The sequence below is a fragment of the Xenopus laevis genome, chromosome 2L (genome assembly GCF_017654675.1).
Source record: "Xenopus laevis strain J_2021 chromosome 2L, Xenopus_laevis_v10.1, whole genome shotgun sequence".
Taxonomy (NCBI): domain Eukaryota; kingdom Metazoa; phylum Chordata; class Amphibia; order Anura; family Pipidae; genus Xenopus; species Xenopus laevis.
In genome coordinates, this window is record NC_054373.1 from 174,268,701 (window position 1) to 174,295,072 (window position 26,372).

The 26,372-nt window shown below is 41.9% G+C and overlaps 1 protein-coding gene across 1 annotated transcript in view; it reads left to right on the forward strand.

Moving 5' to 3' along the window:
* The window catches only part of maml2.L (mastermind like transcriptional coactivator 2 L homeolog), a 116,923-nt gene extending 90,936 nt beyond the window's left edge, over positions 1-25,987 (forward strand). The window contains exons 4-6 of the mRNA XM_018247769.2: positions 23,067-23,267; positions 24,460-24,568; positions 25,013-25,987. Coding sequence (XP_018103258.1) covers positions 23,067-23,267; positions 24,460-24,568; positions 25,013-25,902 — 1,200 coding nt within the window. The 3' untranslated portion in view covers positions 25,903-25,987. The remainder of the gene's footprint in view (positions 1-23,066; positions 23,268-24,459; positions 24,569-25,012) is intronic.
* Positions 25,988-26,372: the final 385 nt, after the last annotated feature.

The following is a 26,372-nucleotide window of genomic DNA, read 5'->3' on the forward strand; positions in this document are numbered from 1 at the left end:
GGTTGGATCGCGGGGCCGCATCAACGAAAAGATGCGGCTGCGATCCAACGGGATTTTTTTGTCCCATCTGATCGAGATCTGGCCGACTTTCGGCCAGATCTCCATCGGGGAAGCCCGTCGGGGGGCCCCATACACAGGCCAATAAGCTGCCGACTTGGTCTGTCGGCAGCTTTTATCGAGCCCATGTATGGCCACCTTTACTGTTGTTCTGCTGATGGGCTTCTAAAAGGGAAAACGGACGGGTGTATCAATTTGCACTGCAGCAGTAAAGGGTGACTGAAGTTTATTAGAGCACAAGTCACATGGCTGAGGGCATGTGGGAAACTAACAACATATCTAACCCCATGTCAGATTTCAAAATTAAATAGGAAAAACAATCTGTTTGCTCTTTTGAAAAATGGATTTCAATGCAGGATTTTGCTGGAGGAGCGCTGTTAATTGATGCATTTTCTTAAAAAAAAAAACATGGTTTCCCATGACAGAATCCCTATAAGTAGTCTGATCAATACTAAGGGCTGGTTGGTAAATATTGGCAACTGCACTGGTGTCTAGAGGTGGGGTCTAGCAGACAGGGGCTGTGATGAGAGGTTTAAATTGGTAAGGGCCCTTACTCACGGGCGTTTGAAGCTGCGCTCCTCTGCATTCCGGTTTTATGTGTTCAGCCTCAGGGGAGCACAGTAGTAGACGCGCTGAATTTTTTTTAATGCGACTGTACTCACACAGATGCATGTAAGCGATGAATGCAGGAACTGGTTGCTTTCAGTGTCAAACTGGAGTGTCTGGGGCCCCAATCTTTTGTGAACTTGCCTGCCCACACCACTACTGGATGCAATGTTCAAAAAAGGTGCAAACCACCATATTATTCACACTTTGCACCTTCCTCCATTGTCAGCACCCACAGGCCACAATGGAATGCAAGGATTTGCACTTTCTGTATGAATACAGCATTGCTTGCATTTGTAATTCATAAGGGGTGGACTGGAGAGGCACATAGGTGCCCCTCCCACCCTTACCTGTCATTTACATGCAGGTTAGGGTGCAGCAGCAGGTGCAAGGTACTAGGGATCACTGCCCTTAAAATAATTCCTGTGGAAGGTGGCTGCCTTGTGCCCACCAGTGCTATGCAAGTCATGTATTTAAACCAATGGGAGGAGCAGAGAGCAGCACAAGGTGTTGGGTAATTGAGCATTTGGGGCAATTTTATGCTCCAGTATTTGTGTCTGGGACATTAAGGGGGGTACTAACTAAAACTCAAATCGAATTTTTTTATTAAAACAGTTGACCTAACTCCCATGCACGAATGTAACTCATTTATCAAAAAAATCAGCTCGAAAAAGTCGGTGCGAAAAAACATTGAGTTAAAAACATGCTTTCGTTAGAATCTGGCCACTTTTTCAAATTCATGCTCCGAAAACTCGACTTTTTCGAATTGTCGCCGCTACAAGTTTAATTTATCGGATTATCATACGAAAACCAGCTCCAATCACGATGTCAAGAAACATCTTCGGGGATATCTGCCGTTGACTTCTACATGATCTCGACAGGTTTGAGCTGGAGTATTTTCGGATTTTTAGCAGCTTTTGGGGTATGATAAATCTCTTAAAATGTGAGTTCTCCCCTTTAAAAACTGGAACAGAAAAATTTGAGGTTTAATAAATAGGCCCCTAAGACTGCTCTCGTCTTAGAATCACATTTAGAAACAATAGTTTTACCATCGTTTATTATTACTCACCTTGGAATTGAAATGTGATCCGTGACTTTAAGAGAAAAAGCTCCCACAGTTTGGTAGCGTTATTAACTGCAAAGTAACGTTCGCCCGGTTACATCCCCACTGACCCAAATTTCCCGTATTTGCACTTATTAAGAATAACAGAGGATTTGCAATGTGCTGACTCGGATACAGCGCAGACTCTTACAGTAATACATCCCCTGTTTATAACGGAATTTATAAGCATTACCTTCCTATTAAACGGCATCAGTCATTTTATTGAACAAATTCCATCAGCTAATACCCTCGTAAACATTACCAGCGCCGTTCCCATTCCCATAGAATATTGCTAGTCCTGATGTTCTCCTCAGATACAGGATTGGATTCCACATTCATATATAATACGGTGCCGGCATTTTTGCAGTGGCCATAGGGAATGTTAAAGAGACAGTCACGTCACAAACTGGTAAGGCTCCATTTTCTGGATAATGGATCTTTCTGTAATTTTGATCTCCATACCTTAAGTCTACTAGAAAATTATGTAGACATTTAGGGGCCGATTCACTAACTTCGAGTGAAGGATTCGAAGTTAAAAAACTTGAATTTCGAAGTTTTTTTTGGGCTACTTCGACCATCGAATGGGCTACTTCGACCTTCCACTACGACTTCGAATCGAAGGATTCGAAGTAAAAATCGTTCGACTATTCAACCATTCGATAGTCGAAGTACTGTCTCTTTAAAAAAAACTTCGACCCCCTAGTTCGCCATCTAAAAGCTACCGAAGTCAATGTTAGCCTATGGGGAAGGTCCCCATAGGCTTGGCTAACTTTTTTTGATCGAATAAATAAAATGTATTATTCTCAATGTGTAGGGTGGGGAATAAAATTACGTTGCTATGGAGCCCAGTAACTTCTGTTTACAAGGATCAAGTAAATAAAGCATCAGAGAATTTATGAAGTCCCCTCATACATAGTTATCCTATCCCCCTAATATCAGGTGTAAAGCTTTGCAATCAGGTTACAAAGTCGTACAGTTACGGGCAGATTTATTAAGGGTCGAAGTTAAATGTGAATTCAAATTCAAATGTTTTTTTTTGGTCAAAACTCTCAAATTCAAATTGCGAATTATCCATAATCTATTTGAGTTTTAATTCAAATTCGAATTTCTTCATAATCTGGCCCTTTAAGAACTCAAATTTGATTATTCGCCACCTAAAACCTGCCAAAATACTGCATAAGTCAATGGGAGAGGTCCAGTGATCTTCCTGACATTCGAGGTTTTAAATTCAAATCGAGTTTTTACAATTCGAATCAAATTAGTTTTGAGTTTTAGGGTCATTTAAATTCGTTCGAGTTTAACAAATTCGATTTTATTTTTACATTTCAACTAATCGAATTTCAAATTCATGGGAGTTTTAAAAACTCACATGAAATCGAAATTCAACCCTTGATAAATGTGCCTCTAAGGGGCAGATTTATCAAGGGGTCGAATTTCGAAGTAATGGGAGTTTTTTTTTAACTCCCATAACTTCGAAATTCGATTAAAAAAAAGTTTTTGCAGGTGAATAGGTTGTATTCGATCGTTCGAATTGAAGTAAAATCGTATTACATCGAATTCCATTTGAAGTATTTTAAAAAATAAAACTTCGATTTTTCAAAGACCACCAATTGACTCCAAATAGGTTCTAGGATGTCCCCCATAGGCTGAAACAGCAATTCAGAAGGTTTTAGATGGCAAATGGTCAAAGTCGAAGTTTTAAGTACATAGATAAATAAAGTTCCATATTTGAATTTTCTAAATTTTTTGTTTCAAATCTGGACTATTCCCTAGTCGAATTATACAAAAATAGCTTGAAATTTGAATTTTTATACTTCAAATTTTCACTTCGACCCTTGATAAATCTGACCTACAGGGGCCCATTCACTAAGCTCGAGTGAAGGAATAGAGGGAAATAGAGGGAAAAATTAGAAAATTATGTAGACATTTAGGGGCCGATCCACTAACTTCGAGTGAAGGATTCGAAGTTAAAAAACTTGAATTTCGAAGTTTTTTTTGGCTACTTCGACCATCGAATTGGCTACTTCGACCTTCGACTTCGAATCGAACGAATCGAACAAAAAATCGTTAGAATATTCGACCATTCGATAATCGAAGTACTGTCTCTTTAAAAAAAACTTCGACCCCCTAGTTCGCCACCTAAAACCTACCGAGGCCAATGTTAGCCTATGGGGAAGGTCCACATAGGCTTTCCAAGGTTTTTCTGATCGTTCGATCGATGGATTAAAATCCTTCGAATTGTTTGAACAATTATTCCTTCGGTCGTTTGATCGAACGGATTGTGCTAAATCCTTCGACTTCGATATTCGAAGTCGAAGGATTTCAATTCGGCAGTCGAATATCGAGGGTTAATTAACCCTCGATATTCGACCCTAGGTACATGTGCCCCTTAATGTATGGTTTTATACAACATTTTAAAAGTAAAAATAAGCCAAATACAGTCTTATGGTCATATTTCTGATTAAATTCTCTTTTCCAGGGAAAATTTTGCCCATTAGTAGAAAAAAATAAGCTCTCGGTGGAATCAAAGGGATCCTGCAGCTCGTTTTATACGTTAATATTTCCAGGTTTTGTCATAAACATTTTGGTTAAGCTGTTGAGAAAATGTACTCGTGTCACCCAAGTGCCTCCGTACAGCATCTCCGGTTATTTGAAGAAGATTTCAAAGGCAGCACAGGAATTTGTGGAGGCTGCGGAATGTTGCAAAACATCTTGGCTATTGATCAAAATAAGCTTTAGCTCTTCTGCGTTTCTTTATCTGCTAACAGTTTGACATTTACACCCGTTAGGAAGATTTTTAATCACACGTCTCGTCTTATCAGAACAAGCCCTGTGTTGTTTGGGTGGGTATTAGGGATGTAGCGAACGTCGGAAAAAAAGTTCGCGAACATATTCGCGAACTTGCGCAAAAACGCGAGCGGTTCGCGAACGGTTCGCGAACCCCATAGACTTCAATGGGAAGGCGAACTTTAACATCTAGAAAAGACATTTCTGGCCAGAAAAATGATTTTAAAGTTGTTTAAAGGGTGCAACGACCTGGACAGTGGCATGCCAGAGGGGGATCAAGGGCAAAAATGTATCTGAAAAATCTGCCTGTGTGTGCTTGGAAGAGATAGTGTAGGGGGAGAGCTGTTAGTGATTTCAGGGACAGATGATAGTAAGTTTGCTGGCTAGTAATCTGCTTGATACTGCTCTGTATTGGAGGGACAGAAGTCTGCAGGGATTTGAGGGACATTTTAGCTTAGGTAGCTTTGCTGGCTAGTAATCTACTGTTCTCTTTAAACAACTGCCATACGTTGACCTTGTAGGCATTGTTTGCCCAGTTTTTTTGGACGCAGCCACTGAAGCACAGTTGCCAGAAAAAATATGCCATATAAATGCTGAAAATAGTCATTTTTCGCCATTACGTAAAATATATTATGGCTGCTTGAAAAAAGTGACTCCGGTGTTTTTTCTGGAGACGGTAATATTATGGATATTTAGACAGAATGGGAACAAGGTCACACAGCTCGATGGCGGGTTGAAGAAAACAGTGTGCAAATAATGCCTACAGGGCAAATAATGCCTAAAAGGTCAACTTATACACTACTACAGCGGTAGTAAAATAAAAAAAAGTAAAATAAAAAAAAATGAATATTAAAAAAAAAAAATTAAAGTTGGTGCTGCTGAACTACTAGGAGCAGCAGATTAGCACACCAGTCCCACTCCCCAACACTGCTAGACTAATAGCACTGGGCTCTTATAGTAGTAGTAGTAGTAGTAGTAGTAAAACAACAAAAAAATAAATAAAAGCAGTCCTTACAAGGACTACTGTTATTGCAGCAGTCAGCAGATGAGATCAGAAGCAGGACAGCTGCCCACTGCAGCTACATACAGAGCACTGCAGTAGAAGGTAGATTACTAGCCAGCAAAGCTACCTAAGCTTAAATGTCCCTCAAACCCCTGCAGACTTCTGTCCCTCCAATAACAGAGCAGTATCAAAACGATTACTAGCCAGCAAACTTTCAACTGTCCCTGAAATCACTAACAGGCAGCAGCTCTCTCCCTACACTATCTCTTCAGCACACACAGGCAGAGTGAAAAAACGCTGCAGGGCTTCGGTTTTTATAGGGAAGGGGAGTGGTCCAGGGGAGAGCTTCCTGATTGGCTGCCATGTACCTGCTGGTCTGGGGTGAGAGGGCAAAAAAAAGCGCCAACAATGGCGAACCCAAAATGGCGAACGTCGCGCGACGTTCGCGAACTTCCGGCGAGCGCGAACACCCGATGTTCGCGCGAACAAGTTCGCCGGCGAACAGTTCGCGACATCTCTAGTGGGTATCTGACGGGAATTAAAGGACCAGTAATAATGAAAATGAATATGTTGGTTCGTTCTATTCTAGAAAAGTAAAAAACCTTTCCCTTAGGCATTTTCATAATAAAACTCAATAATGGCAGAATTATCTCTCAAAGCTGAACTAGGAACAGAGAAACTGGAACCCTTCTTGAAACGGTCTACTATATCTGCCTGTATAGCCACATCAAGGGCTGGGACTTTATCATAATTAGAACCAATGCTTTATGTGATGATTATATTTTACACAACTTTGACTTTTAGGTCATGTCCCTGATTTCTGATGCTCATGCAATGTCATGCTCAAGAACCACCCACTTTCCAGTAAGCATTTCTATTATTTGGTCCTCAAACTAATACTGTCACATCTTAGGGTCAGGTTGGAGATGTCTAGGACCATTAGTTTTCGATCTCTGGCATGTATTTTCAGGTATTAAAAAACCTCCACCCAGTTGTGTCTACAGGGTAAGTATGGAGTTGGCTAGAACTTCATGATCAGGAGAAGATTAGGCCCCAAGCTCATCTCATTACATTGAACCTCATGGAAACTACTTGTAGACTAACAGGTTTAGTAGCAACATGCAATCACAAAGTGCTTCTATAACTGTAGAGCTCGTCATTGTTCTGTGATGCTCTTCAGACATGCCTTAAAAGTAGGCATTTAGGTAACTCAATGAACCCTCTAAAGCAGTGATCCCACACCAGTGGCTCATGAGCAACATGTTGCTCACCAACCCCTTGGCTGTTGCTCCCAGTGGCCTCGAAGGAGGTGCTGATTTTTGAATTACTGACTTGTAGGCAAGTTTTGGTTGCACACAAACAAGGTGTACTGCCAAAAAGGCTCTTGTAGGCTTCCAGCCCACATAGGAGCAATGAAATAGCCAGGATTTTTTCATGCTGGTGTTGCTCCCCAACTCTTTCTACTTGTGAATGTGGCTCATGAGTAGAAAGGGTTGGGGGCCCTGCACTAAAGCAATACTAACAAAGCTTGAGAAACCTGGATAATAACTGAAAATTGCATGGATGGAGTTTGAGATGCATCGCAGTGTAGTCCCCCTAGAAAATAAACTACTAGCACACAGGTGTAAACTAACCTAGGTATCTAAAATAGTAATAGCAGCTGTAGTAAAAGCAGTCTCGGTTGGAGCTTCTGGCCATCTTTTGGGCAGAATTCAGAAAGCGCACCTTCCTCTGCTTCCCTGGATAGTGTCTTCCCCAAGATGGTGAGTGACATTAATTGTTGGCCTACACTGTTGTAATACTACTTGGTGCAGCCAGTAATTGTGAGCCTATCCTCAAGATCCCCAATTCTTTAGCTCTCCTCCCTGGCTAAAGCTAACACTGATGTAGCCAATAGGACCAAGCTGGGCAGTCTAGTTGTCCCTGTCTTGTTTGTTGTAAACTTGACCGTGATTCAAAATGACAACCATCTAAGACCACAGCTGATTAAAAATGTTACTGGGAGAACATTTGTTACTGATTTTCAGGCAACAAACAGTTTATTATCAGTCAAACAGCTTGAGATTTTAGGCCAAAGGGAAACTTTTATGGATCAGTTTTTCCTTCCTGTAGGAGCCATGCCAGCACGGTTGTATTGGCCATTCCACACAAAGCATGAAGTGTGAGCCTTGCCAGGGTTTTAACCAACAATAAGCAGTTTGAACTGTTATCCTTAATCTAAGCATCTGTTCCTTAGCAAGAGATGTTCCACTTAGTTTGCCTTGCATTATTTCAACACTGCTCTGTGCATATTAAAGACAAACTCAACTCAGCAATTACTGTTTTCTCTCAGTTTCCCTTGATCTGTTGTTGCATTGTCTGGAGGGAAATCGTTTCAAATTCATAGCTATTTATGATTGTAATAAAAAATAGACTTAGGGGCAGATTCACTAAGGGTCGAACTTCGAAGTAAAAAATACTTCGAAATTCGACCCTCGAATTGAAATCCTTCGACTTCGAATATCGAAGTCGAAGGATTTAGCGCTAAACGTTCGTTCGATCGATCGAAGGATTTTTCGTTCGATCGAACGATTAAATCCTTCGAATCGAACGATTCGAAGGATTTTAATCCAATGATCGAAGGAAAATCCTTCGATCAAAGAAAGTTTAGCAAGCCTATGGGGACCTTCCCCATAGGCTAACATTGACTTCGGTAGGTTTTATCTGCCGAAGTAGGGGGTCGAAGTTTTTTTTAAAGGGAAAGTACTTCGACTATCGAATGGTCGAATAGTCGAACGATTTTTCGTTCGAATCGAAGTCAAAGGTCGTAGTTGAAGGTCGAAGTAGCCCATTCGATGGTCGAAGTACCCAAAAAATACTTCGAAATTCGAAGTATTTTTCATTCGAATCCTTCACTCGAGCTTAGTGAATCTGAAAGAACTGATGTATGGGAAGGATTAGCATTATGAATAGTTATCTGCTAGAATTATTCTAGTTGTATTTATGGGTAACAGGCCCTGTCCCTTAATCATCATGGGGAGTCCAAAAAGGGCAACCGCCAAGAGCCCACTCCAATAGTCCTTTGCCTTGAAACAGCAACAGTAGCAAGAGCTGATCAGCACAGAAAGTAGGAAGACTGCGGAACATCAGAAATTCAAGAGCAAGATGGCAGCAGTAAGACAAGACGAAGGCACTAATGCTTTAGATCGGTTTTGACCAACCTGCGGTCTTCCAGTTGAAGTTGTTGAAGTATATCTTCCAGCAACCTGACAACTGAAGTTCAACAGCAGCTGAAAGGCCAAATATGGAACATTCCCATTGTATCTAGTACATAACTGGACCTACAAAGCCTCCTTTGATTTGAGCCCCACCACAAAGCTGTCATCTTTAATGGAGACGTTTTTTACTTGCAGTGTCCCATGTTGTGAGGTTCTTCTTGCTTGCTTGAACACATTATAAAGTTGTAGTGTAGGATTCCAATAAGGGCAACCAGGGCAGTCAAATTCAATGTTAGGAATTCAAATAAGTGTTTCCCCTGGGTCACTGCTCCATTAGGAAAATGATGCACTATCCTAGATTTTGTAGCTCATTCGCCATCTTTCTTACCTTTCCCAGTTGAATTCACTTGAACTTTGCAAGTCTGCCGAGGGACACCTTGGAAATGTAAGAAAGATGGTGACATTGTGCTGGGCTACAAAGTTCCTCAGGCCATTGCATTTTTTCCCCTAGAGGAGCACCAGCCTAGGGAATAAACTTAGCAAGTGAATTCACTATGGTCAAGGAAGCTGGTGAAGTTCTGAGTGCATGAAAAAGAAGTGTGGTGGCGGATTCCCAGGGTGGGCAAGGAAATCAAATTCAATGTTAGGAATTCAAATAAGTGATTCCCCTGGGTCACTGCTCCATTAGGAAAATGATGCACCAGCCTAGACTTTGTAGCCCATCAGCCATCGTTCTTACCTTCCCCAGTTGGACTCACTTAGATTTCACAAGTCTAAATCTGCTGAGGGACACCTTGGAAATGTAAGAAAGATGGTGGCGTTGTACTGGGCTACACTGTTCCCTAGGCCGTGTATTTTTTTCCAATAATATAATGAAGAGTTACTAAAAACTACCATTACAAGTTATTCTTTATCACATCTAAATTGATCACGAGAATTGATCTAAATTGTTCAATTGATCAGAAAGCCGTGATCAACCTTTCCCCACCACCAGGGCCACTTCTGTAATGAGGCTTGGCAAGAACTTTGCCTCACGTATCAGGTTTGGCAAAAAGTCACCCATGGCAACTTTAAAGGGATTCTTTACGATGTTGTTTTTATTTCTAAATTACACTGTTTACACTGCAAATAATTCACTCTACGATATGAAATGTCAATCCTGAACCAGCAAGTGTATTTTTAGTTGTAATATTGGTGTGTAGGTGCATCTCGGGTCATTTTGCCTGGTTGTGTGATTTCAGAAAGAGCCAGCACTTTAGGATGGAACTGCTTTCTGACAGGCTGTTGTTTCTCCTACTCAATGTAACTGAATGCAGTGTCGGAGTGGCCCACAGGGATACCAGGAAAAGTCCCGGTGGGCCATGGTATCAGTGGGCCCTCATACTGCTAGACATTTGGCCTATTTCATGGCCATTCCCTATTTGTATGAGAACTAAGTGGCTAAATAGATGGAATAACAGGCTATAGTGTTATAGTATGTAAAGAAAAGAGACTAGGAGAATAGAGGTTGAGTGAGGAGAGGAAGAATAATAGTACTAAGAGTGGGCCCCTGGTCTAAGATTAATTGGTGGGCCCCTAGTCAAAGGTTTTTGGGTGGGCCCCTGGTGTCCCAGTCCGACACTGACTGAATGTGTCACAGTGGGACCTGGATTTTACTATTGAGGGTTGTTCCTATATCTACCTGGGAGCTGTTATCTTGTGTTAGGGAGCTGCTATCTGGATACCTCCCCATTGTTCTGTTGTTAGGCTGCTGAGGGTCGGAGGGAGGGGGTGATATCACTCCAACTTGCAGTACAGCAGTAAATAGTGACTGAAGTTTATCAGAGCACAAGTCACATGACTGGGGGCAGCTGGAAAACTGACGATATGTCTAGCCCCATGTTAGATTTCAAAATGAAATATAAAAACATCTGTTTGCTCTTTTGAGTAAGGGATTTCAGTGCAGAAGTCTGCTGGAGCAGCACTATTAACTGATGTGTTTTGATAAAAACATTTTTTCCCATGACAGTATCCTGTTAAACACCACTAATTACCCTGCAGCTCATTGCCTTGGTCCGAGTGCTGGAGAGCAAAGAGAGCAAAGAACAGATGATGAGACACCCTGCATCTGCCCAGCACTAGCTTTTAAATTGTGTATGTATGGGAGCATTGGAAGGAAAACCTTCAGTGATACACATTATGTAACTGGAAATACATCAGCATGATATTACTTTTCACTGAAACAAATGGAGTTAATCAATTTGCATATACACACAGTGGAGGGAAAATGAATCCGAATGAAATCATCCTTTAGGTGCCCCATGACCTTTAACGAATCACGTGATCACGTCTTTCTACGGCCGGAATGTTGTGCAGATGAGACTACTAGACACATAATAGACTCGCTGAATTAGAAATAGCACTGCTACAAGTAATTGGTTGTTGAAAACAAATGTAGTCATTGAACAGAAATATCCCTTGTGCTCGCTCGAAGGCACTTAATTCAAGAACTTTCTCCAAGGGGTCAGCCGCAGGTTGGGGTATAAATTTCTTTTTCATGAACAACTTGCAGAGAGATATTATCGCTGAGAATAAAACTGAATGTGCCGCTGCTTTATTACATGGGACAGTTCACTCAACTCCCATTCAGGCATTCAAAATATTTTAGATCTGTTTTCAGCCCGATATCTAAAATACTCCAATGGATAACGTTTTAAAGGGATGGTATCTTTTGAATAAACATTTTTAAACTTAAACCTTAAAACAAGGTGTAGACTTAAAGGACAAGGAAAGTGTAAAATAGAATAAGGCTAGAAATGCTGTATTTTGTATACTAAATATAAACATGAACTTACTGCACCACAAGCCTAATCAAACAAATAATTTATGCTTTCAATGTTGGCTACAGGGGGTCACCATCTTGTAACTTTGTTATACATCTTTGCAGACCCTGACCCTGCACATGCTCAGTGTGGTCTGGGCTGCTTAGGGATCGTCGTAAACAAAGCTGCTTGAGTTCTGCATGGCTGGGAAGTAAGGCGGGGGCTCCCCCTGCTGTTCATAAGTATGATTGTTTCCCTGCTCAGCAGTTAGGGACCGTCTGACAATTCCTATCCACAGCAGTAAAGGAAGGGAGAATTTCACTGCATACAGTCAGGTTTCTTATAAAAACGGTACACATTTTTTAATTAAAGTATATTGGAGATATGTTTCTTTTTCATTAAAGAAAGTAAAAATGGGATTTTATTTTTTTGCCTTTCCTTGTCCTTTAAGGTGTTTTTTTATTTTTGTTTTTTTTTTCAATCATCAAAAAGTCAGTCGGACAGGTATAAAACAAAATCTCTGAAAAGTTAATGAGGTCTCTTTGGTGTTAGGTCAGATTGCGTCGGTCTGCTTTGAACAACAACGCTCTAAGGCAGTGATCCCCAACTAGTGGCTCACGAGAATCATGTTACTCACTATCTCACCTTGGATGTTGCTCCCAGTGGCCTCAAAGCAGGGGCATATTTTTGAATTCTTGGCTTGGAAGTCACTTTTGGTTTAAAAAAAAACGAGGTCTATAAGGGTTTATTTGCAGTGGGCTCTCAAAATTCTCAGACTGAATTGTTGGAAAACTATGGCAATTGTGCTCTAAATTGCACTCTGCTCACTGCACTTGTGGTCATAGACAACCCTTTATAATTTAAAACGTTTAGTCGGTTAACCATGGTAACATTGTAAGTTAGGTTTAAAGTTCAACCTTTTATGTCTTTGTCTAACTGCTAGTTGATCCAGAGGAAGGAAAAAAACCCTTCTGAAGCCTCTCCAATTTGCCTTGGGGGGGAATTTCCTCCTGATTCCAAGATGGGACCAGTCCCTGGATCAACTTGTACTATGAGCTATCTCCCATAACCCTGTATTCCCTCACTTGCTAAACACCATCCAACCCCTTCTTAAAGCTATCTAATGTATCAGCCTGTACCACTGATTCAGGGAGACAATTCCACAGCTCTCACTGTAAAAACTCTTTCAGAATATTTAGATGTATAAAACAGTAAAAAGCCACTGCAAATGTTTTTGGAATCATTAAGGCCAATGAGCATCTGGATGGTGTTTTTCTCATTCATCTGCAGCGGGGTGTATCCCTTAATTTGAACCCTATATCAGTGTTAGCACAAAGTGATGTTTTGTAACTGATCATAGAGAAAGAACATGTCTATGCTCTAAGGCAAGAGAAGCCTTTATATGTGGCAAAAACAAGGAGCAGAGTATTTTGGTGCCCTTTTACCTTCTCTACTCACTATTGCAATGGGCATGGTTGGCAAAATGTCATCTGCGCCGTGGAAATGCCATCAAGAATGCATGTAAATCAGAGCATCGTAAGCTGCACCCTGACGCTCTCCATCTGCTTGGGACCTGGGGTTTTCCGGATAAGGGGTCTTTCCATAATTTGAATCTCCATGCCTTAACCCTACTAAAAAAAATGTAAACATCCATTAAACCTAATAGGATTGTTTTAATTATTTCATTAAAATGGAGTCTATGGGAGACAGCCTTCCCATAATTGGGAGTTTTCTGGATAACTAGTTTCCAGATAATGTATCCTATACCTGTACTAGAATTGGTTTTGATTTTCACATGGAAATTGAAAAAAAAGGTGTTTCACTATGTGTTTTCCAACTTCAGGTCCAATTCAATACAATACAAAGTTTCTGTCTTTTGTCTTCCCAAATCATTCCATGAAATTGTGAGCATTATTTGTATCCATAGAAACATTAGGGATAGCTACTGTTGGTGCAAAACAGACTGTTGCATGTGTTTGGCCCTTCAGTTTTTGTTTCCCGACAACAAATATCAAGCTGTTGACTAGATTATGACTAAAGACGTCAGTTGCCATTTTGCCCTTTTAGCTACACCGAAACCTGCTGTCCTACTCTCTCCACCTCACCTTGTCTTGTCGTTCTCTCTCCATCTCACCCTACTGTTGCCATCTTGTCCTACACTCTCCATCTTGCCTTACTGTTGCCATCTTAGCCTACTCTCTCCATCTCGCCCTACTGTTGCCATCTTGTCCTACACTCTCCATCTTGCCCTACTGTTGCCATCTTGTCCTACTCTTTCCATCTCACCCTACTGTTGCCATCTTGTCCTTCTCTCTCCATCTCGCACTACTGTTGCCATCTTGTCCTACTCTTTCCATCTCACCCTACTGTTGCCATCTTGTCCTTCTCTCTCCATTTCACCCTACTGTTGCAATCTTGACCTACTCAAGCTATCTCATCCTATTGTTGCCATCTTGTCTTACTCTTTCCATCTCACCCTACTCTTGCTATCTTGTCCTACTCTTTCCATCTTATCCTTTTCTCTTCATCTCACCCTGTTGCAATCTTGACTTACTCTATCTATCTCACCCTTTTGTTGCTATCTTGCTCGAATCTCCACTTTCCCTATTGTTGCCATCTTGTCCTACACTCTCCATGGCAGCACGTCTCTGTGCAAGAAATTTGGACCAGAGCAGGGGTGGTGCGCCAATGAGGCAAGTTGCAGACCTGTCACTCAGACATAAAAGCTGTATAGTAAAAGTCCTTTCCAAATTAGACATGAAACCCAAATTATTTTTGTTCATTAAAACATCCATACTTATAATGCATTTAAAGATTTCAGCTGTCAATCATATATTGCCTGTCCATCCTCCATGCATTAGGCATAGAAGCGGGGCAGGCACTTACTTTCACTTTCCATTCTGCATTTTCTACATGTTGCTGCACTCTCCCCCCCCCCCCCCTGTTCACAGTCTATGATTGTGTAACCAATGTTAAGGCATGGGCATCAGGTCCCCCATTCTGGCGCATACACAAGATTTTGAGGTGTTTCGAAGCTCTTCTTAATAACAGTGTCCACAAAATGGCTGCTGCCTGCTTGCTGCGGTGGTGAATTTCTAAACTGACTGCAACCAAGATTTAAATAATTTTATATATAGTGAAAGTTTATTTTGCTTAACAAGCACAAGAGATAAGAATTTATAATTATTTCTTAGGGTGACAGGTCCCCTTTAAGTGGAGATAAACAGAGGGTCAAGTGTTAAATGTAGGATGAAAACCGTACAAAATAAGATTGCTGCTGTCAGACATAACATTAAAATGTAAAGAAAATATTTTCTCTATATTGTTTTACTTGCCCTGTAAGCATAAACCTAAATGAATTTGTGAAGGAATGGGTAAACTGGACTCTACTCTAGTTAGTTTGCACAGCTGCGCCTTACACAGGAACAGGATTCCACACTCTCAGTAATGATTGTGAAACACTGACATTCTTCCTCGTGTGAGTATTGTGAGATCCATTCTGTATGGAAACCAACCCACCAGAGCAGTACTGGTACAGCAGGGAGTGAATATGTAATGATTAATGACATTACTCTACATGAAACACACAGTATTTCTGAAAAGCTACAACAGATCTGTGTCCTACTAATATTGCAGTTTATAAAGGGAAACATGGTTTTCATGGCACATGTTTGAGAAGGGAGCCATCTGCTGGTTCTAATATTAATGACATGGAGAAACCTCTATGGGCGCAGCTACTGTCCCACATCTGCAATTCCTCGCCTGTCGCTATCACTCACTTTTGCTTTGAAGACTTAAATTCCGTTCTGTGATTTATTAAGTGACCATATTTTCCCCTAAGTTGAAGATGGGTGGGGGTTTTTTTCCGCAGAAGACTGTCTGAAAGATGTGGTGGCGTTTTCCATAGAGGGCACTGTGCTTATGGTAACGCAATGTTTGTTTATTTTCGGGGGTTATGATTCAGTAGGGTGTTAGTCAGTGGCATGTTATGCTATACATGTGTTAGTCAGGTGCCTTTCTGGAAAAAATTGCTCTTCAAAAAGAAAATCCCCCAGCCCACTTCCAGAAACTTTTGGCAAAATCTGGCCATGTAGCTGATGGGGAGGGTGGTATCCCTCTTTTCATATTCTATGCAGTGCTGGGCAGCATCGGACTAGGGGGTCCAGGCCCACCAGGGCTGCTTCAGCAGGGGCACACACTTCTCCCACGGGCCCCTGCTCCAGCCACAACCCCCCTCCTCCCCTCTCTCCAATCTCAGGCAGCGGGTCTGGGTCGACCTCAAGAACCCAGATCACTAGGTTTTTTTCCTGGTGTCCAGCTGGCCAAGTCCAATCCTGGTGCCCCCCATTGCTCACACTCCACCCCAGTTTTGGACTGGCCCACCGGGATACCAGGAAAACTCCCGGTGGGCCCAGGTGTCAATGGGCCCTCTTGCTTCTAACCATTTGGCCAATTTCATGGCCATTCCTTATTTCTATGAGAACAAAGCTAAATAGATGGAATAACAGATTATAGTATATAAAGAGGTATATATAGAGGAGAGAAAGAATAATAGAACTGAGAGTGGGTCCCTGGTCTAAGGTTTTTTTTGGTGGGAACCTGGTGTCCCAGTCTGACACTGCCCCACCCCCTACACGGACCAACACCCGGATATTCAGATTGGCTGAAACTAGGGGATGCCAGGCATAAGTTGGTATATAACCCTTTTCAACTGCCTGTGGTGCTCCTTGAAGAGTTGAGCAGCTATTGGGAGGTTACTGCTGTTCAAGGTCAGTAAGCACTGGAAAAGTCTAAATGTCCTACTTGTACAGGACCCTGGATGTTCTTTGAGTCTCTGATGGTCTCCATTATCAAGAGCATAGAATACTGTGACTATAAGGCGGTTCATCATCTATAGACATGTAGTGGTCTAGGGTAAGGAAGGAGGATTTTGTCAATTGACAAGTTAGACTAGAGGACCAACTAAAACTTGGGCCAAGATGGAGACCTATTGTTGGCTTGGTGCTCCATATCAACCTTGAGACTACTGCTGGTGACTTGAGAAGATACACCATCTTATATTTTATGTAGGGCGTTGGCAGGTTTCATTCCTCAGCATTTCCTCAATTAAATGTGACTGTACTTGCCAGATATTCTCTACATTACGGCCATTTGTTTAAATCCATTGTATTGTATAATACTTGTTACTATGATGTTTCCTTTCTGTTATGACATTAGCAAGGGGTTGGTCTCTATAAAATAAGCTAAAAACCACCACATACGAAGGAAAATATTGATGCAAGCAAATGGGTTTTATGTAGACTTCGTGAATCACAATGCAAATGATTCAGCACATGTTCTTGAGGCGTCGCACACACTTCTTAGATCTGAGCTTCAAGAACTGAATTTTGCATTTATGGGCATGTGGTCAAGTGTCTCTTGGAGAAACATTAAAGTATCTACTGGTGCGGTAAACTGCAACGTGACGGGCATAAACATAAACCACGGGCATTGACAGCTCCTGCAGACCTACAGATTGCCATGGAAAAAGTCTCTGGTTCCATGTGATGTCATACTAAGCCAGCACATTACTACAGAGCTTGCTGGTATTGTGTCTCCACCAAATGGAATGGAACTGGTGTGTGTGCAGGTGGGACTGGGGGTGGGAAAGTCAGAGTGAACCTTATCATAAGTCAATGGGAAAATAATTAACCATTGTGAGATTTACAGTAAGGTCTCCAAGGGTTCCCCCTAATAATCTCAGCCCTCGATCCAGAAATGGAGGGTCAGATTTTAATGAAGGTTTTAATAGGTTAAGTTTCTGTGGACCAACTCAAGTCTATTGACAACATTAAACAGGATGGAGATATAATACATGGAGTTGGTACTGCAATTATCATAACATATCTCCGGGGATTAATATACATGATATTGACTCTGTATTTATACTACCATGTAGGGTTGCCACCTTTCGAAGTTTGGGCAGATGATGTCTGGGGGGTGGTAACATAGCGAGGGGTAATTGGTTGATTGCCGCTTCATTCACTGCAGGGCCTGGAATTGACACTGTATTTATCCTGCCAAGTGTTCTGGGGTTATTATACTTGAAATTGAAACTGTAGTTATACTACCATGTATTCCAGGGGTATTATATGTATGTAACTGGCACTTTATTTTGCCTTGCTGTGTGTTCTGAGACATGTAGAAATTGGCATGTGTTCTTGGGTATTATATATAAAATCTGTGCTACATTTATCCCGTAAGGCAGGGGTCCCCAACCTTTTTTTTCCCATGAGCCACATTCAAAAATAAAAAGAGTTGCGGAGCAACACAGGCATGCAAAAACTTTATGGGGTGCCAAATAAGGGCTGTAATTGGCTATTTAGTGGCCCTATGGGGGCCGGCTAGGGTTGCCACCTTTACTGAAAAAGATTACCGGCCAGTGGTGGGCACAAAAAGGGGGCGGTCCGTGATGCAAAAAGGGGCAAAGCCACATGGCGTGCCGCAAAAGGGACGGAGCAACATTGCTGCGATGTCCACAGCGTTGGAAAAAAATGTACGTTCTGCCCGAATTGGGGGCAGGCCAAGGGCTTTTTTTAAAGGGTATTACAAATTACCGGCAACTGCATTACCGGTATATTTCTAATTCCGGCCCCGGCCTTGGCAGGTGTTTTACCGGCTAGGCCAGGTGGCAACTCTAGGGCTGGCAGACTATAGGAGGCTCTATTTGGAAGTACACTTGGTTTTTATACAACCAAAACTTGCCTCCTAGCCTGGAATTCAAAAATACTCACCTGCTTTGAGGTCACTGGGAGCAACATCCAAGGGTATGGAGAGCAACATGTTACTCACGAGCTACTTGTTGGGGATCACTGCCGTACGGTGTTCTGGAAGGTATTTTATATGAAATTGCAACGGCATTTTCCTAAGTTTCGGGCAGCGTCGGACTGGTTGGGTTCAGGCCCACCAGGGCTGTGGCATTTAGGGTTGCCACCTTTTCTGGAAAAAAATACCGGCCTTCCTATATATTTATCTTTTTTCCCTATTAACAACATTGGGATCAACCATCATTTTTACCAGCCAGGCCAGTAAAATACCAGCCAGGTGGCAACCCTAGTGGCATTGTGGCCACACCCCTGGGCCCCCCACTCTCCTTTCACCCCACTCTCCTTCCACCACCCCCCCACCACCACCACCACCAGCTTGTACCTTCTTTTCTATGGTCTTCATGTGCCATGGGGGAAGGGAAAAGGGTTTTTCCCTGTGTCCCGCTGGCCCAGTACAACCCTGGTCTGGGTTAATAGACATGTGATTGACCCTGAGATACTTTGAAGAAAATGTATTTAATTAGCCTCCCCAAACACAAAAATCACCCTCTGTCTGGTACAAAGTATTATAAGCTGCCCTTTATAGAACCACAGTCCAAATATTGACATGTCTTGCTTAGTCTAGCGCTGATGTTTGTTCCTCTGAGTTTCGAGCTGTAATTTATCCTTTTTCAAAGATTATTTGTTCTTCTGCGTAGGGACTAGTGGTTATTTTGTGTAGAGTCTGTCACTTTTGTTTGTTACAACGAGTCTGGTGCTGTCATTTGTCTTTGTGACAAATAGAGACCAGCAGAGAAACGTGTTTGTTTTTATATCTTGCTTAGTCTGGTGCTGCCATTTAGTCTTCTGAGCATCTCGTATCCAGACTTTAGCTCCGCACTATTCATTTTAGTAGATTAGAAGTGTAATGTGGAGTAGAGGTTGCAGTATTATTTAATACTCTCAACTTGAATGTACTTTATGTGGTTAGAGTCTAGGCCTGTAATTAGTTCTTTCAATAGAAAATATCACCCCCCTTTTTGACATGAGCTCATTCAGTTAGGGTTATGTAGAAAAGGAGCCTGAGCATCTGGGACCAGTTCCCCATCCCCTGTCCCTTTAGGCTCACAGTGTAATGCAACGCCTCCCTCACCTTGTTCCACTGTAAAGTGATGGATTCTGGGATGTGATGTCCCTCAGCTTCCCATAGTGTGTAGTGCACAGGTTCTGTGTAACACACTGAAACGTCATGTCCCAGAATCCTTAACTTCACATGGGGTACAAGGGAAAGGAAGAGATGCATCACTCTGTGAGCCTAATAGTGCTGTCCGGTTCTTATTGCCCCTTGAAATAGAGCCTAGCACCCAAATGTACTTTATCTGGTTATATTCTAGGCCTGTAATTTGTTATTTTAAGGGAAAATAAAGCCCCCCTTTTTGACATGAGCTCATTCAATCAGGGTTATCTAGAAAAGGTGCCTAAGCACCTGGAACCACTTCCCCATCCCCCCTTAGGCTCACAGTGTAATGCAATTTCTCCCTCACCTTGTCCCACTGTGAAGTAATGGATTCTGGGACTTGAAGTCCCTCAGCTTTCCATAGTGGGTGGTGCACAGGTTCTCTAGCACAGCACGAGTATCTTCATGAGATTCATGTCCCAGAATCTAATCACTTTGCAATGGAACAAGAAGAAGGATAAGTTGCATTACTCTGTGAGCCTAATGGGTTGGGGAACAGGTCCTTACAAGCAGGATTTCCTTTCGGGTAGAACTACACGATCGCTTTTGTAGGATGGTGTGGGATCGACAAAATGCATCCTACAAGTCTGATGTTGTCGTGTGGGTTAAAATACAATAAGTCTGATACAAAAATCAGATGTGTAAACTACATGTAAAATTTTCCATCCGACATGACACGACTGTCGAATGTGAATGCTGCATGCTGCGCCTTCATCCGACAAGATAAAAATGGATGGTGCCTGGAATTGAAAATATATTGACTGTCAGGTGTAAACGCATGAACTTAAGGCTAGGACTACATGCCCAACATTGATGCGATCCGATGCTGGGCGACTAAACGCACGCGTTAAGTTGGATGCGACAGGAACAAGGTAAGTAAATATAACTTCGGATAATGTCGCAGGGGTCATCCGATGCAACACGACTTTCGGGTGCAGGCAGCTTGCAGCGTTTGCATCAGACAGTCGTGTCGCGTGTCGGATCTCCTTGCGACGCGATCCGACTTTACATTATTTACCTTGTTCCTGTCGCATCCGACTTGACGCGCGCATTTAGTCGCCCAGCGTCTGATCGCATCAATGACAGCCGTGTAGTCCTAGCCAAAGACTCCATCCGACTTATCTGATCCGACTTTACATTCTAGCCTAGGGGCATCAGATTTTGTAGCATCCTACAAAAGCTTGTGCTGTTGCTTTGAGGATCAGATAAAATCTGACCCACAAAATCTGATGAAAAATGCTTGTGTAGTTCTATCCTCAATCTATTTCTTCTATTTTTTTCTGTTTTTAACATTCGAATGCAAAAACAGAAATCTCAACCGCTAGCATATTTAGGGAAAAAAGAAGTCTGACCACCTGGCTCTGAAAACATCTGGAGCCCCAAACCCATTTCAAAACAAGGGAAATTCCATCACATCACCGAGACCGCTATTAGTACAATACCTTCACAATGTTTCTCCGAACCCGTCTCCAAATTTCTCATTATAGTGACTAAAAGGCTAGTGCATTAGTCTCTGCTGCAGAGGTTGTGCATTAATCAGCCGCCGCTCCACGCATTTCACTTAATGAGCCTTTAAGGTCAGGCTTCTCTTTAGATATTTCCTCTGCGTCACTGAACTGCTAATCACACACAATTGCTGCATGTAAAACAATGACTCTGACTTAATAGGACTTGTCCCATGTCACACAGGCTGTCTGATAAGGGTGCAGAATTTCATTTTTCTCCTGCAGATACAATACTTATTTTGTTATTTTATTTCGTTTTGGCAATTTCCAGCATCGTTAGAATATTCACAGAGCAGGAGGCTGTGCTTCATGACAAACATCATGTGTTTAATGTATATGTGTGTGGTTTGGACCCCAATCACAGCCGACTGCATGTTGTATGCATTATTATATATTATATACCTGTACTATTTTATTATATATATTATATACTTTGCTAGAAACCAAGCCATCTTGTATCATTTTAAGTTGCCTCTGGATTCTTATCCCTGTTACCAGGCTACAGCAGCTACATGATGTTAATTGCAGCAATTGGATTCTGTACAGAACCTGTCCAGAGAATGCTCGGGACCTGGGTTTTTCCCAGATAAGGGATTTTTCCATAATTTGGATCTTCATACCTTAAAGGTGGCCATACACAGAGAGATCCGCTCTTTTGCCGATGTTGCCAAACGAGAGGATCTCTCCCGGATATGCCCACCTTGAGGTTGGCGATATCAGACTGATCCGTTTGTGGGCCCTAGGGCCCAACAATGGCGATCACGATGCAAGGAGTATGGGCGATTGGATCCGACAAGATTTTTTATCGACCCGTGTATGGCCCAATTGGCTGGTTTTGCTTCTAATAGGGCTTAATTATATCTTTGGCTCAAGTACAAAGAACTTTTTATACAGAGAAAAACTAAATCGTTTTTAGAAATTTGGATCATTTGGATAAAACGGAGTCTATGTGTTACATGGAGCTTTCTGGATAGCAGGTTTCCGAATAATGGACCCTGTACCTGTATTATAAAAAAAGGCTCCTTGACTCCAGTGATTATTTTTTCAGACCTTTTTGCCTTATTGACCTCAAACACCCATGATCCTAAATTTTTTACCAATTTTGCCCATGGGGCCCCTTCAGTTTCAGTAGCTCGGATGAGGGTCTCAAACACTGTACCCTTTGTATTGTCCCCTGGTTGAATATTATATGGCTCTATTCACTTGGTTCCCAAATAGTCAACAGGTACATGTAACAGGATAAGATTTAATCCTACACTACGGGGAAAATTTTAGGGTAGGAAAGCGAGACTTGCTCTGGGCTCCCAACATTAGAAGGGCCTCTGTGGGCAAAATAAAAGTTCAAATGGCAAATAACATTTTTTATTTCTCTTAAATGTCAAAAGTGCCCCCGACATTCCATAGAAAGCATTTGTGTATTTTATCCTCCAAATAGGGTTGTCATCTGCCCGGTATTTTACCAGCCTGGCCACTAAAAGTTAAGCTTGATCCCAATGGAATTAATAGGGGAAATATGTAAAAATATAGGAAGGCTGGTATTTTTTTCAGGAAAAGGTGGCAACCCTAACTCCAAATAGAGAGCCCAGGCCTTCCTTTATTGACAGTGGGATGGGGTATATGGCAGACTGGGGCTTAGGTGTGACTGGGCTTTTGCCTTTTTTGTCCCGTTGTCTCCATCTTGCTCTATTGTTGTCGTCTTATAATACTTGATCTCCCCACTCTTCATACTTAAAACTGTGTGGCGTTCGGAGAAATTGCCCCTATTTTGTACCCCTAAAGACAGCTCTATCCCATTGTTTAAATTACATTGTTGTTAAATACACTGGGGCAGCTGATACAGACCCATACAGACCCATGAGGGTAAGTGGTTCATAATTTACATGTGATATCATTTGCAATATGTCATTATTATTGTACTGTGCACTGCCACTCTCAAATGTTCTGCTTCTTGGAACCTCAAGCTCTATCAATCCCTCTTCTCTGTAGGATCAGCATTCTGCAGCAGCCCCGGGTACTCCTACCAGCTCCAAGCCAACGTCATGTGCAAGTCCAAACACCGGCAATGGTTATACTTCCCAGCAGCCCTTGTCAGCGCAACAACTGATGGAGAAGGCAAATGTCCTTCAGAGGCAGATGATGGAGCAGAAACAGCAGCTTCTACTGCAGCAGCAAATGCTGGTGGGAATGGTAATGCTTCCATTTGGCTTTCATTTCTCAACGTTGAAGCATTTCTATTGTGAATGTGGCAATGGTCCTTTAAGATATTAGTTGTCAAATGGTCACCCAGAAGCTTTATTAAGAACATATACACCCATAGTCTCAGCGATAAGCTCCATTACACATTCCCAGAGCAGGACAGCATTATGTTTAATCATTTTTTTGTACTTCACGAAATAGAAAACTGAACCTGGTTAGGGTGAGATGGGCTAAAAGTAGTTAAAAAGCCCTTCACACGCAATTACATGCAAAGTGAAGCCTTCTGAAATCAGAAATTTGTACTTGGATCAAGGTGCTCTTGGTCTTATAGACTGAGTACTTAAGATTTAAGGGGGGTCATTAGGCTCCTTCCCCTTTGAACCCTGGCCTCACCATAGATGTGCGTGGTAAAACCTTCAGGTTAAAGACTAGTGGCCTTTCTCTTAAAACCCTTTTGGTTGGAGAGATTAGGACAAAGGGATCCTCCAAGTTTCGTTGATCATAGAGTCTGCAGACCAAAAGGGTCTCCCTAAATCTTATAGAGAAGGGAGATCCAAAAATCCGTGCCTTCTTAGCCTGGGGGGTTGGAGATTGTTGCCAACTGGTTTACTTTCCCTTTTTGTCAATCAAAGCTGTTGGGTACTTTTTGTTTTTACACTTTTTGTGCATCAGGTGTTTGGATTTAAAAAAAAAATAAGGAAGTTGTAAAATAATAGATCAGTGAAGCTGAATTTCTCAGTTCCACTGTAGAGGATGAACATACCATGAAGCTTTCAATCTATCCAGGACAGAGGATAGCTATTTCTGCTTATAACAATGATAGTGATTAGGGTGTTGGCCATCTGATTTAAACCCTTGGTCAGGCCACTTATGCTTTAGTGAGCGGTTTGGTACCCAAACTGAGAGTTAAGCTCCTCCTGAGGGGCCAATGCAGTAGAAACTAAAGGCCAGACAACATGAGATTTTATTTCTCCATATGCTAAAGTAAATAATATATCATCCAGACCAATGATTACGTAAGGCTTTTGGGATTATTAGAGGATGAGCCCAACAGTTTCAGTAGCACCTTGACTATTTCACTGAACTGAAACCATTGATTCCTCTCTGAGATGTTTAATATGAATGGATGACTACATGCTAAATGTGAAGTGCACATACCAAAAGGAATGTCTTCTCTTTAAAGGAGAAAAGCAACAGCCAGGATCAAATGAGTCACTTGAACAGGCCACCTCCAGACTACAAGGACCAAAGACGAAGCTCCGTTGGCTTGCAGCAAGCCAGCCAATACACAAGTAAGTATCGTACAGCACATGTTTATGCAGCATTAAACTTCTGAGCACATCGGTATGGAGTCAGTTTGGTTCCTTAGAAATATGTGAATCGTCATGGGGTCAGTATGAAAAAAAAAATTAATATGGATTTTTTTAATAAAAAATTAAATTTAAGTACTTTGGACTACGGGATATCTTTTGTTATAAGCATTTCTGTATATTGTCTGGCCACAACCCATTATAATAGCAAATTTCTAGAAACGTTGTCACTAGTCTGTCCATGTAAAAGACCACTCGTTAGTTGCACTTCCTTCCTGCTCTGAGGTTTAATTCAGTGACCAACTGATCAACGAAGATAGACCGTTATGGAAGGGTTGAACTTACCGAGGACTGTATTTCTTTGTTTGCATCCGACCTGCTACTCCGTGTACGAATGATATACTAGGTGTAATTTCTGTCTTGTAGGTGGCCTACCAACTGGCGGTGTCAACCAAAGTCCACCAGCAACGACCAACCCTGTTTCAACCCACAATCTAACCCCACCCAATCCAAATCACTCTTCCCCAAACCACAGTTCCAGAATGACACCTCTTCAAGGAGCTCAGAACATGTATGGGAACCCACCGTGCTCTCAGCAAGTTATGTATAATGCGAGCCCTGGCACTAACCAAATGCAACAACAAACGAACCCAAACACAACGGGGAACAATCAAAACAGCCACATATTGCCAAGGCGATCGCCAACCGCACAAGGAAATCCACTGCCTCCTTTCAGTGCGGGTTCTGCAACTAGTCCTCCACAATTCAGAGCTTCTCTCAATCATGGAACCAATATGGCAGGGCAAAGACCCCCCAATGGTATGAACAATTCATCTGTATCCCAGAACTGGCCATCACAAGAAGCCAAGAAGCAAAGCGGGCTTTGCTTCTCCAACACCAATCAGTTTTCCAGCCAGCCCCTTCAAGGAATATTGGGAAGCCAGAATTTTGCTCCCAATCCACCTGAATTGCAGATGAGAGCCCAGATGAGCCAAGCCCCTGCTGGACAAGGACAAACAATGGAGCCGCTGAGAGGCTTCAACAACAGTGGGCAAGCTCAGATGCGAGCACAGTTGTCCCCTAACCCTAATCAAGGTGGGGGTGGTACAGCCATGGCAGCAAACACATTCACTTCCCCCAATCCAGTGCCTCGAGGGTTCCCAGGTTCCGATACAAGTAACGACTTGGGATCCTTCGATTTCCTTTCTACTAATAGTGATTTCGATTTTATTGATACGTTACTTAAAACAGGCCATGCCAACGATGACTGGATAAAGGACATTATTTTAGATGAGATTTTTAAGAATCATGCCTGAATTTGTATTATGTGCTATGCAAGTCTAGTACAAAGACCCTTAAAGGGTAACTTAACCATGCAAATAAATGTTTATATATAATCCAGTGGGGGGAGTGTATGCTAATTATACCTTACTTTTTACCCTACCAAATCCCTGTAATACTGCCATCAAGGAGTCATAGTCTACCATAGTCGTTTCTGATTTTGAAGGAAGATCTTAGCTTTGAGAGCAAGCAATGCCATTTTTCCAGATCAGGAGGCTGAACTAGAACACCCTAGCAACTTACAGGTGGCGTATAGTGAGAAAGCAAGGTTCCTTATTATACCCTTAAATCATACAATTAAAGTTACAAGCTGTAACTCATCACAAATAATCCCTTTTGTGTCATGTTTACCTCTATGGGAATTATTGTAAATATCAATTTATACATTTTTAAGCAACACTTCCTCTTTAAATTACATTTTAAAGAAATGTATACCTTAAAAAAA